Below are 18,157 nucleotides of genomic sequence, written 5' to 3' on the forward strand. Positions count from 1 at the left end.
AAAACACAACATTAGTTCAATTAGACAGGTTACTAAACATTTACGAAGTGAAGGAAGAATGCATTTTAGTAGTCTTATTAGTTGAGAAAACAATTTATGTAATGCACATCTTGAATGTATATGCACACATGTGTACATGTAAGTATAATATATTTAGAAAGCAGACACATGACATTTTTTTTCATGCTTGTGACCTGGTGTTGTCAACAGGTCCACTCAAAAGTTACCTGGCTGTCTATCTTCTGCCTGACCCCTGAAACGACGCCTGCGGCTACGATTGCGTCGCTGGGGTTTTTTTTCACTATCATCTGTAATTGCAAAGTTTACCATGAACTATTCTGACAAAAACAAAAAACAAAATAAAAAAAAAACTTCTTTCCTTCAAAGATTTAAGAAAAGTGAGAGAGAACCTTTTAATTAAACAGGGAAGATAAAACGACATACATTACTGACAGGAAAATAATTTTGTAGTTTTAACCATTTCAAATACATTAAAAATGGAATTACCATCTGGAAAGTAAGAGGGTTTTAACTCTTAATTGAACAAACTGAAAGACTTAATTTAAATTACCATGATTCAGGAATAAAGTCTTCCTTTCCAATACAATTTAGTTTTTAGCAAAGTTAATAACATTTTAGCCCTTTGAAAGTTAATGCCTACTCAATATACATACCTTCACTAATGTCATCATAATAATTTCTAAAGAAGCAAGCTGAAAGCCCAATTTTGGTTTATGAACAGTAAGAGTATTAAGTGCCTTGCAGTTTGAATATTTATATTGATTTAATGGCATCAAAGGGCACTTTTAATAAACACTTTCAAGTTTCAAATAATTTGGCTATATAAATCTGAAAAACAGACATTTCAGACAGATACAAAGCTATCTACCTTGTTTGAATTGAAGTAAACACTAAGAAAACTTCAGTATGTGAATTGCATTAAGTTTGGGTTTTGTTTTGTTTTTGTTTTTTGAAAAAAGCATCATACATTAACAATAGACAATAATATATCTTTTCCCTAAGTGCTTACATACCTAGCCCATTTTCGTTAACTGAAGCTGTATCAGATTCAGTCATCCCATCCATCAGAACAGCATCTTCATCAGTCCTTCGTCTACGAGACCGCCTACGACGGTTAGTACTGTGATGAGATTCGCTGGCATCAGTGTCTGCAGTCTGATCAGATTCTGTATTATCAAGTAAGCTGTATGGATTGCTGTCTGGATCTTTGAGCACTATATGCATGTCAGAGGCAAGAAATATTCGTTTAAGAGAGCTGCAGTCATTAGAAATGCTTTGATCTATATTGAACTACATCTACAATTCTCCCCCTATATTCCATATTCAAAAAAAATGTTTCCTGTATGACTATTTTTCCTGGAAAGTAATATGAAGAGCTTTAAATGGCAATGAAAAATTAAAGCAGAAGATGAGCAAACACCCTCACCTTCCTACCACTTCTCTTTGACTTGTTTTGAACATGTATTAGAAAACAGTATATTATTACTTGCTATTTTTGACATTCACATCCTTAGCTAGTCCTACCCAGAAGCTAGAGAAATGAAAAGTGGAGAGACATAAATACACAATTTTGTCCCCTTTACCAAGTTCAAGGTGTCAGCTGCTTCTTTGTGCTAATGTTAATGTGCTATACCCAAGTAAATCACAACACCTGCATTCCATGGCATAATAGAAATGTTACTAAACTGAAGCAATCAAAACAAGTCTATACAAAAAAAAAAATCAAACTAAGAAGGTTCAAATTCTAACTGGTTATAGGAAAATATAAAGTTGACTAGTACTCCCATCTCCAGAAACAAAGAATGAAGGTGGGGTAAAGTAGGGTGAGGGTGAGAAAAGGGAAAGTTTTAAGATATAATCATAAGGAAAAAAAATACCCATCTTACCTATGTGCATTTATTGCCTCCACCAATCAAATTATAGAAGAAATTCACCTAATCACGATTTTTCCTTTCTAAGTTTCCGTAACAGCTAGCAAGCTAGCATCTTTGCAAAAGACACTAAGTTTATCAATTAATCATAAGCACTAGGTAAAGTACATTTATTGTGCAATTCAGCATACTACAATTTTACAAACCTTGGTAATAGTGAGCAATGTAGTAAAATATAAAAGTATTTCCCTAAAAGCCTGTAAAATAAACTTAGGGCTCAAAGAAGATCACTGGAAACGGAGTACCTTTTAAAAATTGTGTGATTTGTTCCAGTTTTTTGTAGTTTGTAAGCAAGTCTGGTATATATTTAATTATATATACGTATGTTCTATAACATTTAAAATACCATATAAACTTTCACGAGGTATATATATACATTAAGAAAACATGGTTTTCTTAAAGTAGTATACAATAAAGATATGTTAAGGCTGTATCTATGACATAATCTAATTCACACATCTCTAATGATTCTGTCCCCCAGCCCATTAAACTAAGCAAAAACATTCTCACAGCTCCTACCAAAAAAAAAAACAAAAAAAAAAAAGGGAAGGAAGAAAAAGACAAAGTTGCTCATGCATCTCAGTTCTCAGTCTTCTATACAGCTCAATTCCTCAAACAACACAAAAATTTTTAAATTTCACAATTCTTCCGTTCCCAAAATCGTACATAGTGCAGCAAAAGTTCTCAGTTGATTTTCAACATTAAGAATATTTAGTATTACATAACTTAGATCTCTCTTTGCATTAGAATTTTCTGGGTCTGGCAAACAGAAATATAGAACCCAAAAATTCTAGCGGGGAAAAAAAAACCATTCTAATTAATTATGTAAGTCCCCCAAAACTAGAGAAATCTTTGACCACTGAAACAGAATCAGCCAACCAAAATTTCTGACTGGAAAATTCTAGCTAAACCTTCACTGAGAAACACTCTCCAAGGTTTCTCCTTATCATATGCTCCACTACCTTCTTCAGCGAGAAGACACTTGGGGAATGAATTAACTTGTACAAGGTTATACTGTTTACAAAATAAGGATGCTGACATAGTATATAAAAGACTACCAGAACTGATGGAGGATTTGCCACCACGTGGTCCACCACGACCTCGACCCCCTGAAACACTTCTCCCTCTTCCTCCTGGGCGTCTCCTACTGTCACGCTGATGTCGGCTCTCTCGATCATCTTCTCCTGCCAATGACCAATCACTCAGCTCGTCTTTACGCTCAGATTCTGTTTCAGAGGGGTTAGACAGCTCAGAGTTTGTACCTTGGGAAAGAGAACATAAGCCAATTAGATTCTTGATTTTTTTAAAAAAGGGAAAATAAGGAGTGAAACTTTCCAAAATTATTTCCTACAATTTATTTTTATCACCCTATTAATTGGCTGATTCAAAGGAAGCTAAATTAAAATTAATGTGAAATTTACTCAGTAATAATCAAATATAATATTATACTAATAATATAGGATCTACTAGTGCGAGATTAAAAATTGGTTTAGATATACTGTAACTTGGTAATTATACTTAGCAGAGATTTGTTTCCATGAATACAGAAAATAAATATTAAAAACAAGCAAAAAAAAAAAAACTGGTTTAGATGTGCAGAAATACAGCCCATATAGTATTACAGCAAAGACACAAAACATTACATAGATAATGCAAATGCAGTTAGTATCTGGAAATAGTCAAAAAAAAAAAAAAAACTTGCCCACTTTTAGGTTTTAGTATAATGAAATAACCGCTATTTTATTTTAAAGCAAATTTAATCATATTCAGAAAAACGAATAGTTTAATTGTACTGTGTATTCTACCATTATTTTATTGATTCTAGGAAGCACACTATTTCACACTTTAACATCTGTGAAATCACAGTGTTTCTCATAATTGATAGTGTCTTATAAATTGTGAGTGTATCTTTAGTGGTTGTACATAAAACAATTACATTTTACGAACAGTGGCTTAAATTAGAATACACTATTTGAAATTACAGAATAAATTTTAAGAATGTTACTGAGAAGACGACTTTAACCTGACAGAAAAATTTATCATGACTCTAAGAGTTTACAGACCATTTCTAAGGTTCCAGTGACCTATTTTAATAGTGATCTTTTAAAAATTTAAACATTGCAAAGATTCTATAAAAGCCTGCAATATCATTATCATTATATCACAATTATGTGTTAGATTTAGATGACTCAATCACTACAATACTCATTTCCACTTCTATTCTTTGTTAATTCCGGGATGCCACTTCCATCCCTCCCTTTTATATCAAATATCCAAATAGATCTCTCCTTGAGAGCCCAGTTCAATTTGTAGTTTCAGACCAATTTAACTGAAAAGACTCCTCCCCTCCTCTTATTTCCTTAAAAGTAACATGTATCTATCATGCAATGCTGTCATGTGTAGTTTTCTATTTTTTTCCCTTTGGATTTACATCTCCCTTGGCCTATGGTAGAGCTTTCTTCTACCTCTAAATGCCCCCCCACACCTAACAATGTGCACAACAATTCTCTGTTAAAGCAATCTGCTGCATGACTTTGATATTCATTTGCTCATCTCCCAAATAAAAGTGATTCCATGATAAACCACAAGTTCCCTAGAGTTAAACCCCAGTCATTTGATGATGGAAGTAAAACGTAAGAATTCTTCAGATGCACAACAGTAAGGTACCCACAATAAAACTTAACAAATGAAGAGGCCTAACAATTTCCTTTCTCCTTTAAAGAAAATTCTTCAACATTCATCTTTTTTTCTCCACTTGACATTAAATATGGATGTAACCAGTCAGTGATATAAGAATGACTTAGTTGGAACTTTTATAAAAAATACAGCAAGTTTCTAGTATTTACACTCAAGTGTGTTTATTAGGAACGAGAATCTCACAAAAGAGAATGTCTCTCCCAAACACTTATTTATCCAAATGACAAAAACGAATTTATTAACTGATGTCACGGTTTTGTTGGAGTAAGGGCAATTTATCATTTCATGAGTAGTGAAAACATCCTTTGGAATGTATCTGAATTTACTGACAAACCTATGCACTGCCTGAAAACATTACCAAAATCTGAAGATAAGTAATCTCATTTTTTAAATTTTTACAAAGTCCCTATTGAATTCTCTCTAGAAATACAGTGTATTTAACTCAATGTCACAAGCAAGGGAATTCCTACTAAAGTTTAACCTAAATCTAATATTCACAGGAGTGCTGGTACATAGGGGCACATGTACCCCAATGTTTACAGCAGCACTTTCAACAATAGCTAAATTATGGAAGGAGCCTAAATGTCCATCAACTGATGAATGGATAAAGAAGATGTAGTTTATATATACAATGGAATACTACTTGGAAATGAGAAAGAATGAAATCTGGCCATTTGCAGCAACATGGATAGAACTGGAGGGTATTATGCTAAGTGAAACAAGTCAGAGAAGGACAGATACATGTTTTCACTTATATGCGGATCTTGAGAAACTTAACAGAAGTCCATGGGGAGAGGGAAGGGGGAAAAAATAGTTACAGAGAGGGAGGGCGGCAAACCACAAGAGACTCTTAAATACAGAGAACAAACTGAAGGTGGATGGGGTGGGGGGGTGGGGAAGAGGGGAAAAAGAGTGCTGGGCACTGAGGAGGGCACTTGTTAGGATGAGCACTGGGTGTTGTATAAAAGCCAATTTGACAATAAATTATATTAATTAAAAAATATAGTATTCAAAAGACTTAAGGGGGAGTGGTCTAAATCATGAATACATTTCAGTAGATAAGACAGATACTGAAGTCAAAAACAAAAATGACTAATGAACTGGCTAGTGCTTTTGCTTTATTCATATTAAATAAAGCTTAAACGTTTCTGGGATGGCAAAAAGAACTTTGCAGATGTGATAAGGTTAAGGATACTGAGGTGGGGAGATTATCCAGGTGAGGCCAAACTAATCGAGTGGATCTCAGCTACAGAGAACCAGAGACAGAGCAGCAGAACTCTACAGTCACTGGCTTTACAAAACAGACAAAGAGGGGGTCAGAAGCTGGAAATATCAAGGGAACAGATTCTAACCTGGAGCCTCAAGAAAGGACGAACATACAATCCTGCTGACAATTTTAGCCCACCGAGACTCATGTCTGACTTCTGACCTAGAAAACTCTTAATACATCAGTGTTAAAGCCTTTAAATTTGAAATGTGTTAAAGCATCAACAGAAAACTGTGTTGAAATCACTGCAACCATTCCTTTAATTTTGTAAAATAGAAGTTAATGAATCAAAAAAAAAATGATTTACACTGGGCTTTAAAAATGATTCAAAGTAATCCATTTTTTTCATGACTCCAAATACTTATTTTTAACAGAACTTTACATCATATTTTCCCCTCTCCAAAACTTCTAAAAGCTCTTATGAAGATGCTTTACATCCTTTTCTTTTTTTTTTTTTTTTTAATTTTTTTTTTTAACATTTTATTTATTTTTGAGACAGAGAGAGACAGAGCATGAATGGGGGAGGGGCAGAGAGAGAGGGAGACACAGAATCGGAAGCAGGCTCCAGGCTCTGAGCCATCAGCCCAGAGCCCGATGCGGGGCTCGAACTCACGGACCGCGAGATCGTGACCTGGCTGAAGTCGGCCGCTTAACCGACTGAGCCACCCAGGCGCCCCTACATCCTTTTCAATGATCATGACTGCTTAACAGCAAAAGTACCATGTTTTGTCAACTCCAACATGCCATCCATTCACTGAAAGACATATTTTGTGTGCCACTAAAGAAAATGCTGCCAATTGCAGTTTTAAAACATCATCCATTCTAAGGTATATACCAACTTCAGTGCTACTAGAAAAAGTTTCTTACATGACTGACACACACACACACACACGTATATGTGTATGTGTGTGTGTGTGTGTGTGTGTGTATTATCACCTAAAAATCCTGGTATTAAGTAGACAAGAGAACATCTATAACCAAATTCAAATGGTTCTCTCAAGCCCACTAAAATTCAATAGCTATTTCAACAAACGCAATGATACTACTAGTCTGCAAAGTCTCAGAGGTAAGAGTGCCATCTACTGAACAACTTGCATAACTTTCTTCAATCCAGAGGATATTCCCTCTACCACTCATAAAAACTTATTATCTAATCATAAAAACTTATTATCACTTTCAACAAAGGTATTTTGCAAAAGACTGGCCTCAGTAAGTTGACTTCCCAAAGGTTTATAAAAGTCTTCAATGAATTCACCATCCTCATCATCCAAAAAAAAGCCAAATCTAATTATCTGTACTAGTAATTTGTGGCTCTAGAATCATTCAATATACTTATTTTCTCTTTAATCACTCATTATCTGTCTTCTGTATTAAATGTATTTTCAAGAATACAGCAGTACTTCACAATTCTCAGATCTTCACATGCTAAAAACATGTTCCTGGAATTTTGCTTTTCAGCTCTCAATACAGAGTTAACTTTAAGTAATAAAAAATATCAAGAAATTAGAACATGGAAATATATGAAAGGAAAGGGATAATTAACCTTTCAAGTCTACAACAAATCAAAGTACAGATTTAATATAATGTTGGCATTAGATGAGTCTTCAAACATGAAATCAGATGTGGAATCTGCACACTGTAAGCTTTTATGTATTCCCACTTTCTCTAAATGCCTTCTATTTTGGAAAAGGCTTATGAAATATTTTCCTAAAGCAGTTAGGATGAACAGAGGAATGGAGAAAAGAGAAGGAAAAGAGAAAGGGAAGAAAACAAGGGAAGACAAATCAGGTCACTGCTAAGATCCAAGTCCAAATGCAGAAAAATGGAACTCCGAAGCTGAAGAAGAATAAGTGAAAATTTAGGATTAGAAAATTGTTGACCACCACCATCGACTGGCCCCTTCATACATCGGTTAGGGCCCCATCCTCACAATGAAATACATTTTAGAAAAATGTTCATCTATAAAGTATTGATTTGGTTCTGGCTTTTAAAAAGCCCTCATTTTAGTGAAATGTTCTTTGGACAAAATATTGGCAGATGTGAGAGATTTATATTCAAAACTGCCAACAGAGCTATTAAGTATATTTTAAAAAGCTAGTACAGATGTGCTACATACAACCTTAGCACACTAATTAGCATAGTATTTCATTTTTACTTCTCCTGGAGGGTAGGCAAAAGAGGATTAAAAAAAAAAAAATGATTCCTAGCAGTATCATCACCATTAGGTTTGATATGTTTACATTCTATATATAAATATGTGTACAACAATTCCATATATATTTAGAATAAACATGATCATGAACTGCCAACCTAACAAAAAACATGTTTGATCTCATTACATAGCTCCTTGAACATCATATACCTTTTACAGTCATTACTATAAAGACATATGACTTGGAACACTCTCCTGCTCTCCATGCCAAAACAGAGTGAAGAACTAACTAAATCAAAAAGTTTAAAAAAAAAAAAAAATTGTTTTTTTTACCATAACCGGAGGTGTAATTAGGGCCCCGACGACCTCTGCCTCTTCCACTATAAGACCTAGAACCTTGTACAGAAGAGACGGTACTTTCATCAGTGGCATATCCTTTTTCCTTTTCAGGCCCTCTGGTGGAAGAAGGTCTGAAACCCATACCAATCTGTCGTAGCTGTTCATCAATCTGTAGGCGTTCCATTCTTAGCTGTTCTACTTCCTATGAGTAAAACAAAAAAGGTAAATATTCTTCTATGTTGTATCATTTTTACCATCTTAAAAAAAAAAAATGAAGCTATACTACTCCCTACCAATGAAAGAAACTATGATCGTGACCAATTATTTGGTAAAATACAACTGTGTACTTAATAAATACAATTCACAAGGTCATTTGCTGACTCAATTCATTAAACATTTATTAAATACCTTACTGAGCACCAACTACGCTAAGTGTTACAGGCATACAATATTAAAAAAGACAAGGACTCTCCATGTTCAAGGGTATGTTTAACGGACAAGCATTAAACTATTCGTTGGTGGTTACAAGGTAGAATAAATGTTTCTTATGCTAGGGCAGTATTCTCACTGGGAGTTTTAGTTCCCGTATGTAATAATGTATGTATGCATAAACTGTTAAATAGCTAATAATTACACAATATTACCAGACTCACCCCTCAAGAAATTAAAACTCTGCTAAGTGGGATATAGGTGCCATGTATAAGAGGGACTATTAACCTACTTTTCCATCAAAACAGTGACACCCAAGTTGTGGCCTAGAGGTACCAGGAGACTTGGTCATTCAGAAACTAAGGTCATTACAAGATGTGAAGGTAAGGTAACTTGACAAAGCTCTTGACTAAAAGGTAGTAGAGTACTAGAAGATAAAGCATGAACATAAAATGCCAGACTGAACTAAGATTTCTAGAGATGAGTTTTAAAAGAATGGTATCAGATGTGCTTTCAAAATATTAACATAGCAGCAATGATATGAGTGACTAAAAGAAAAACCCACTACTAGAGACAGAGCTGTTGAAGGTTTTACAAGAGAAACTTAGTAATAAAAGTAAAAAAATAACAATTGTAACTTTTAGTAACTTATGGGGCATTTTCCTAAAACCCTTGCTCTTTATTTATCAACTCAAATAGATTATATTAGAAACAATGGTTAAGATCAAATGAGGTCTACAAGGTAGTGCGTCTGATTCAGAGAACATCAGTTACCAAGAAAGCACACTTTCACTCCCAGTTCTCTGCCCTATTTGCACCTAAAACATCAAGGTAAAATAAAATGGTTTCAGTGTAGCACAGGTAGATACATAAAGTGATGACAGTCACATTATAGGAACACAAGCATGATCATTTCCTAAAGAATAAGGAAAGAAATATAACAGTTCAGAAAAAAGAGAAACAACGTGCATAAAGCCCATGATTTTATTATGGGACTTTAAATTTTTAAAATTTTTAAAGGACTTTTTACTTTTAAACTCTCATGTAGAAAAACAGGGTAAATCTGAAGCTTGATTAAATTATTTTAAAATAAAGAATTGAAATTTAACATAAATATAAAATTGATGTAACCTTTAGTTTAACATGTGAAGCAACAATGACATGAATGTGTAACAGCATACAAACCTTTAGATAAGCAATATGGTACTCTAAAAGAACTTGCACATTTCCGATGCTTTCTTTAGTGCCAACAAATACAAATGGAACCATACCCTGTAAGAAAACACAATGTCTTCAGTATTTAATATTTTAATAAAGTTCTAGTATAAATGTGACATACCAATGTATAATTTGGAAAACTTTTCTAAAACAGTGATTTAAAATTTAAAATTTTTACTTTTAAAATACCAGTTTATATCAGATTTTCTAATTTCTAATTCAATCTTTCTCTGTATACAAACCACCTTTTAAAGACATTTTCCTTGAACTGGTATGAATTTACAGACTAGATATCTCACCTTGGTGGTGATGGCTTTAAAATGGTAAAGTACATCACCTAGATTATCCCTGACAAGGGCACATAACAAAACCGTTAACATCTGTGTATTGGAGGGAGTGCTTCCTGACCATTAACACAAGTGTCACCTAAGGAATACAAACATTTACACAATATAAAGGAATTACTAATATGAGCAAATATTTAGTCACCACTATTAAAGCAAATCACAGGATTAACTTTGCTGAATTTATGAAGTAGTACACTTCCAGCTTCTTAATGGCTAAGGAAAATAAGTAAAGCCTAAATACACTCACCCAATCAGTTTCAGTGCCTTGCCTTATTTTGATTCTACAAATTAGTTCCTAACAGCTATTTAAACAGATTGGCTAAGAGAGCCTGAAAAAAGGGAATATAACAAGCTTAGGAAGTACGGAAGTCTTGACCCTGTCCTCTGGAATTCACAAGCAGATATAAGAGAGTGCAAAGTGAATTAATAAGGGGGGGGGGGGGGAGGGGCGGGGAGAGGGGTGGAATCTAAAACATTTTAAGCACATACTATATTTCTGGGAGTATATTATTTATTCTACATCTGTATCTTAATATTCATTAAAAAGTAACTTTAATACTCCAATTAAAAAAAAATAATCCACTTTTACAGTTGAGAAAGCAATTTGCCCAAAGTCATATAATTAGCAAATCAGTCAGCCAATTTCATATACGGTCACCTAACTCCAAATAACAACTACATGTTACTTGCCAGAATCTACACTAAGGAAAATGGACAAATAAAACAAAGTCCCTATTCTAAAGGCAATCACAATCTCAGAAAAGATACTAAACATTTCTGCAATAATCTTATTATGTAATATTAGTGATATCAATAAAAAACACAAGAATATTAAAGTAGAATATGGACTATGCCACCACCCCAGATATGGAAACTTTGGGAATTCCTAAGAATATTATTAAAGTAAATGTTAAAAACAAATAGAATTTACCAAGTAAGTAAAGAAGAGAAAGTCATTCCAGACAGATGATCTGGAAGGAATTAAGAGAAATACAATGCCTTGACCCTGAAGATGAGATGCTATCACCAGTTAGCTACCTCCAAAGGACAGGCAGAAACACAACCTTAAAGGCACATATACTACAAAATATTTTAATGACTACTCTAAAGCCACAATAAAAAATCTGAAGAGTAAATGATTATTACTAAATATACAGATTTCTAAGAATTTTTTCAGTGAAATTTCTTGATTTTTTAAAAATACTAGTAACTCATCACTTATATTTAATAGATGGCACTGAGACTACCAACTAGCACATGGGAAAAATAAAGCAGGATCCCTGTTCCTAATACACACACACACACACACACACACACACACACACACACACACACAAATCCACTGGAGTGAAAAATTTACATACTTAAAAAAACCCCGCAAATGAAATACAAATGAATTTCTGAATTACCTACATGTAGGAAAGACCTTGCCAAGCATGGCAAAATCAAATGTCTTAAGTCATAAAAGTCTTAAAAAATCCCAACAACATAAAAAATTTATGGGGGGGGGGGTGCGTATCAAGGAGAAAGAAAGAATATTTACTACAAATATGAAAAGACAAAAGACTAGCTTCCTTAAAACACAAAAGCTCTAGGGGTGCCTGGGTGTCTCGGGGGACTCTTGGGCTCCACACTGAGCTTGGAGACCACATTTATAAAACAAACAAACAAACAAACTGGTGGCAAGTATGTGGAAAATAGACATAATTCCTACACTGATAGAAGGAATGTGTGGTGTGTGGGAAACTAAGAAGATCTAAAAATTTAAATATCTTTTACCCTTTGATCTAAGAAATCCACTTCCAGGAATTTACTCTCCAGTTGTAAAGGATGTTTGCTGCAGCACTGTTTTTAGTAGCAAAACAAAGACATAAAAAAGGCAACCAACAACCATCTAAAATCTATTAGACACAATAGAGAGAGGAGAGATATGGGCAGAACATAGACACTCATTTGTTTTTCACACTATACCCTTCTGTGCTAGTCTAACTTGTATATAAATATTATTTATTTTTCAGTGAAAAACTCAAATCCACCAACATGGGGCTTCAACTCAGGACCCTGAGATCAAGAGTCACATGCTCTACTGACTGAGCCAGCCAGGCACCCCTCAAACCCAATGTTAAAAATTGATATAAAATATTTATCAAGTACCTAACCCTATACAATTCATTGGGCTAGAGTAGAGAATATGAGAATTCAGATTTCATTTCTTGATTCAGAGTCCATAATGTGGCTTGGTGAGGTTAAGATAATAAACAGAAGATTGAGAGAAAAACCATTAAATACTCAATTATACAGATAATAATTGCTATGATAGAGATAGAAAAAGACCCTCTCAGGCTAAAGGTGGGTCACCAAGGACTTCAGAGTAAACAAGCTATAAACAGAGTTGGCCACAGGATTTAGCTTATGAAATGGTAGCCCCAAGTAAGTGAATGCCAACCTTCAGATTTGACTTAAAATGCGATGTTTTGAAAATTTTTAAATTTTACACATTATAGGTTTCTAGCTTCTCTTAATACCAAAGATATGGCAACACATAACACATACATTCTCACATGGCAACCAGATAAAAGCTAAGCAGCATCTGTTTCTTTTATAGAAATGGACCGTGTACTCCCCTATCCCTGGTCTTGTATAACCCAACCTGCTTCATCATTTAATAATCTGCTTGGTTTCTGTAAGCATATAAGTTTCTTAACCCTGGCACAGAAATAGGGGTGACACTGACCAAAACTACAAACAGTATATAGTACGGCGAAGTTCTTATTTATGAAGAAAGACCTAAAAGAGTCAGCCTGCAACAAGATTTTTTTTTTTTTTTTTTTTTTAAGTAGGCTCCACACCCAACATGCGGCTTGGACTCTTGACCCTGAGATTAAGAGTTGCTTGATGTATCCACTGAGCCAGTCAGGTGCCCCACAAGAAAATGTTAAATACTAGAAAGCAACTAGAGGTAAGTCAAGCTAAGAGAAGAACAGATAAGTAAGTAGATAAAACTAAGAAATTTACACTGGAGTCCTATAATGGCCCTAACCAATACACATCTTGATAGTCAAACCAATTTTTAGGCAGTGGTTGTATGCCAAATGGATTATTTTATACATTAAACATAAAGGGGAAAAGTACAAATTCCAATACTATGACACCTTGATTTTAATCCCCCTCTCAAAGGCAATGGGAGGTAGGGTTGCTTAAAAAGTAAAATTTACTTGAAATTTAAAGCAACTTTGGAAGCAGTGTAGGCATGAAACCAATTTGAGCCACCAACTAGTCATTTCTCTAAGTCATGTGTTTTTCTTTTTTTTTTTTTTTTTTTTTTGCCTCTACATTCTAATTAAAGGGAATAAAGGAAATGGCTCTTCAGTAGGCATCTTTACAACATCCAACACATAAGGACTCCTTTGACTACAGTTGTTTTTGTTTTTTTAAAGAGGTGGTTTTTCCCAACAGGCTAACAAACTCTTCAAGCAATAATCTATTCTGCAAAACTAAAGCTGCTTTCTAGGAGATAATTTGGAAGAAAATGCTTGCCTTATATTCACAAGCATACAAAGTTTAAGACACTGGAGCCACCCAGTTAAGAGATCCTTAAAGGGATGGATGAGAAGTAAGGAAGTGCAGTATAGACAAAACATTAACATGTGAGAAGGGACTGAACAAGAAATTTCAGAAAGTTGTTGTCAGAATAGCAACACAGGGGCGCCTGGGTGGCTCAATTGATTGAGCATCTGACTTCAGCTCAGGTCATGATCTCAGGGTTCGTGGATTTGAGCCCCATGTCAGGCTCTTTGCTAACAGCTCAGAGCCTGAAGCCTGCCTCAGAGTCTGTTTCTCCCTCTCTCTCTCTGCCCCTCCCCCACTCATACTCGGTCTCTGTCTCAAAAATAAACATTAAAAAATAAAAAAAAATTTTTTTTGAAAAGAATAGCAACATAAAACCTTAAAGATTTCAATTAAGAAATAATCAGGGCTTTCAGATTCCAAAAAGGGTCAAGTACACAGTTATTTACTAAGAATTCCTTTAAAACAAACTTTTGTCAGAGTATCAAATTTTACAGCTCTATCCTCTGGTTAAGTACAAAAAATAACTGTTGAAATTATCAAATTGAAGTCTTTTTATCAAAAATGGGGTTTTTTACTGAAGTACTAAGAAACCAAATGAGATCCCAAAGCCCATGTTGAAAGATGACTTATTTTCTAAGTATGTAAAGCAATACAGTAAAGGACAAAAATTTTTTAAAGAAAAAAACCCACTGTTATCAGAGTGGAAGTACATCACTACATACAACTCACCAAAATGATTTCCAAAATATAAAATAACATCGTAAGTTAGCCAAGAACAGAACATGGTGAAAGAAAGAAGAAAGGAAAGAAAGGGGGGTGGGGGGGAGGGAGGGAGAGAGAAAGAAAAGAAAGGAAAGAAAGAAAGGAAAGAAAGAAAGAAAAACAGGCAAAGCTCAAACCAAATTACATTTTGAATACTTACATCTTCTCTAGGTAGTTTATTTTCATTGTCTCCTTCAATTCTCACCCGAACCACACCAGATTTGTCCACTATTTCCTGAATAACTTTGCCATTTTTTCCAATTACTTTTCCTTTAATAAGAGAAAAAAGATAGCAATAAGTTAAAAATCAGTACTGCTATCCTTCCAACACTATCTCCCAAATAATTTGACTTGCTATCAAATTTTTAAAAACCAAGCATAGTTCCATCTTCTTAATCTCAATATATTCATCCTGAAAACTACTGAGAAATTTTTATCCTTGGTCTGAAACTTCCCTTCTCTTTAGAATTCCTTAGGCTATAGTTAACTAGGATTGACAATACTGCTCACATGTTAAGATATTTTCAAAGACTAAACATGTTCTATGTCATTTTTCAATATTTTTAAAATATCAATGCAACCCATTCCAAAAGCTTAGATATACAAATAAAGGCAAAAGAAACACTTTTATTTTGGCATTAATCATAACAATTTGTTTATTATATATTATTTTTAAGTTAACAAATTCAATCTTGCTTTCATATTCAAGTTGCTACTCATCCAAAACACGCCTATAATTTGAACATACTTTTAAAATGAATATTCTCTTCAATGAAATGTCTGTAACATTTTTCACCAAGTTTTTAAGTATTTCACAGCTATACAAATACACATAGCATGTACATGGTATGCTATCTTCCTAGGTATGAAATACTGTATACAGACACAAATTCCAAATTATTTACCTTCTCCACACTTAACATGTAATGTGTCAAACAGCAGTTATTGAGTATCCAATAACGAAAACAGAAACTAAAAGGGGGGAAGGAAGATTCTCTTCCCCTTAGGAAATTGCTAGTTACAAAGACAGCAAAGTCAAAATACCAAAGCAATAGTGGACAGTGTTACCTGGTAACAGAAGTAAATATTCAGGTAACCTTCCCTGTATGAAACAGATGTGTACACTCCTTATAAAAGTTACTAAGTCCAAATCCCCCCAGTTTTTTTTTTTTTTTTTTAACTAAATCAAGCAATCTATTTCTACAATAAATTCATTTTGGTTGAAAAGAGTTAAAATAGAAAATTTTCCTATTGCATGCTTGAGAACAGTTTCCATTAAAGAATAAATGGGAACAACAGCAACAGTAAGTGGGTCAATACAGCAAAGACACCATTACAGGATTTTTCTATCCCTATTCTCAACCCTCCTTCCCCATTCATAACCCTAAATTTAAAAGCAGCAGCAACTGAACAGGTAAAAAAGAAAAAAATACAGTAGGACAAGGGATTCACATGATGTAGATCTTCTCTGAGCAGCCCTAGCAGCAGTATATAAAAGCAACCTTCATTGTTAACACAGTGAAGCTCAAGCAGCAACTCCATCCTTGACCCTGCTAAAAATAAGCAAATGTCTTTTCGAAAAAACAAAAATCAGATTGATATATCATAATCCCTCCCCCAGATCATTCATTGCCCCTTCCTTCTATGAACTATACCACTGGTGAGTGTACATCCATCACCCTTCTGGGGTCTGTGGCAGGGACCTACCTGCAAGTTTTATTTAGTCCCACCAGAGACCGTCAATATTTTAACTGATCATTTCCATAGTTTAAATTCCAAAGCATATTGACAAACTGAAGCAGACCTGTAGTATAAATTGAGCACTGAGCATAAATGCTGAAGGGACAGAGTAAAGAAGTGATTAAGGAAGGCTTCCAGGAGGCGAAAGGTTTCAATTCACTATAAATCAATGACCACATAGTATTTTTTTGACTTAGGAGGGGTGGGAATGATCAGGGTCTAGAATTCTTGGAACCTGAATGTATAAGGAAATTCTCTTGAACTTACCCACCAAGAAGTCCTCATTCCCTTCTACTCCTCAGTCCACTTTTTCTTTTTCACTTTGACTAAGAATTTACTATTTTTCAAAAGACTGCTTCACCCATAAAACATTTTGAAGCAAAACGTAGCATTATTATACACAACAACCAAGAAATCTTTACACTGAGTATTTCACTAATGTAACAGTTCACTAATGTAACAGTTGCTGCTAATATATATTTTCTGAAGAGTCCCAAATAATCCAAATCACCAAAGCCAACCAAGACAGAGTAAAAAAAGAGACATGACACATACTCGTATCATTGCACAGATAAATGAATAAACAAAAGAACCAGAGAACTACAAATATATCCAATTTTGTTATTTCTGAAATATCAGGAATTTTTACTCAAAATTAACACTACCACAAATTCTAGAAGACCAAGGCTATCTTTTACATACTTGTTGGGTTGGAAAAAACCCTGATTCCCATGCACACACTCATAGCCAAATCATTTTTACAAGTGAAGAAACCAAAGTTAAATTATGTTCTGTGAAGCAGCCACCACAATGTTAGTGCTGATGGATGTCAATAATTGTGATTTAAACAAAACAGGGAATCATTTTCAAAAGCAGCTTTTTGAAGGTGATTTCATTTGACAATAAACATCTGATTATATTTTGTGTATTGTTTATTAGAATTATACAAAACCCTTCAAGCTTAGACTCAATTTTAACATCTAAACTCATCTTTTCAGTTCAATCTACAGTGAATAAAAACAAATAAAATGGAATTAACTTAATCAGCAGTATGTCATACCTATCCAAATGCTTAGGCAGAGCTAGAAGCAAACAGATAGTTGAAAACAAAGAAAACTGCCCAAGTTATTGTACTGTAGACTTTTGTCCCAGGGTATATTAACTTGTTACTGGTCAAAACAAACATCTTTTTAAATATTTTCTCCAGCTAATTTTTTTTTAACAGTATTTGAAAAATAGAACACCTATAGCAAGAAACCATTTCCTAAAGGCATAACAGGCCTAATTAAATATAAATGAAGCCCAAGGGGCTCTGTTTCAGTAACATCAAGAAACCACAACAGTGGACAAAAACTCAAGCCCCTCCTCTAAACATCTCTGCTTTCTGTGAATGCTTATTTTTGTATTAAACGTTTAGGATAATCACTATTTAATACAGGACAAAAATTTCCCCATTTGTCCTAAATAGCATTTAAAAAGGACAGTTAGCACAGATGTAGAGGATTTAATACCAAAGCTATTAAAGAACTCATCCCAAACTATAAAGCTCCTTTACAGCTTCAAACTCAAAATTTGGGGGCGAGGGAGGAATCTCAAAGTTTTGTCACTATCTTAATAAGCCATGGGTACAATAATTTTCATTAATGGTGTCAGAAACTTAGTAGTGAAAACTCCCCTCCTATCA

The 18,157-nt window shown here is 34.2% G+C and overlaps 1 protein-coding gene across 5 annotated transcripts in view; it reads right to left on the reverse strand.

The window, feature by feature from the left end:
• The window catches only part of FXR1 (FMR1 autosomal homolog 1), a 60,848-nt gene that overhangs the window by 4,570 nt on the left and 38,121 nt on the right, over positions 1 to 18,157 (reverse strand). For 2 of the 5 annotated variants that reach the window (XM_045037226.1, XM_045037229.1), the window contains exons 10-14: positions 14,894 to 15,003; positions 10,022 to 10,108; positions 8,402 to 8,609; positions 3,011 to 3,214; positions 1,035 to 1,235 (exon numbers count right to left, since the gene is read on the reverse strand). In XM_045037226.1, the coding sequence (XP_044893161.1) occupies positions 1,035 to 1,235; positions 3,011 to 3,214; positions 8,402 to 8,609; positions 10,022 to 10,108; positions 14,894 to 15,003 (810 nt within the window). Of the gene's footprint in view, positions 1 to 227; positions 309 to 1,034; positions 1,236 to 3,010; positions 3,215 to 8,401; positions 8,610 to 10,021; positions 10,109 to 14,893; positions 15,004 to 18,157 lie in introns of all 5 variants that reach the window. The other 3 variants (XM_006944239.5, XM_045037225.1, XM_045037227.1) reach the window with 3 other exon arrangements.

The sequence above is a fragment of the Felis catus genome, chromosome C2, assembly GCF_018350175.1.
Source record: "Felis catus isolate Fca126 chromosome C2, F.catus_Fca126_mat1.0, whole genome shotgun sequence".
Lineage (NCBI taxonomy): Eukaryota > Metazoa > Chordata > Mammalia > Carnivora > Felidae > Felis > Felis catus.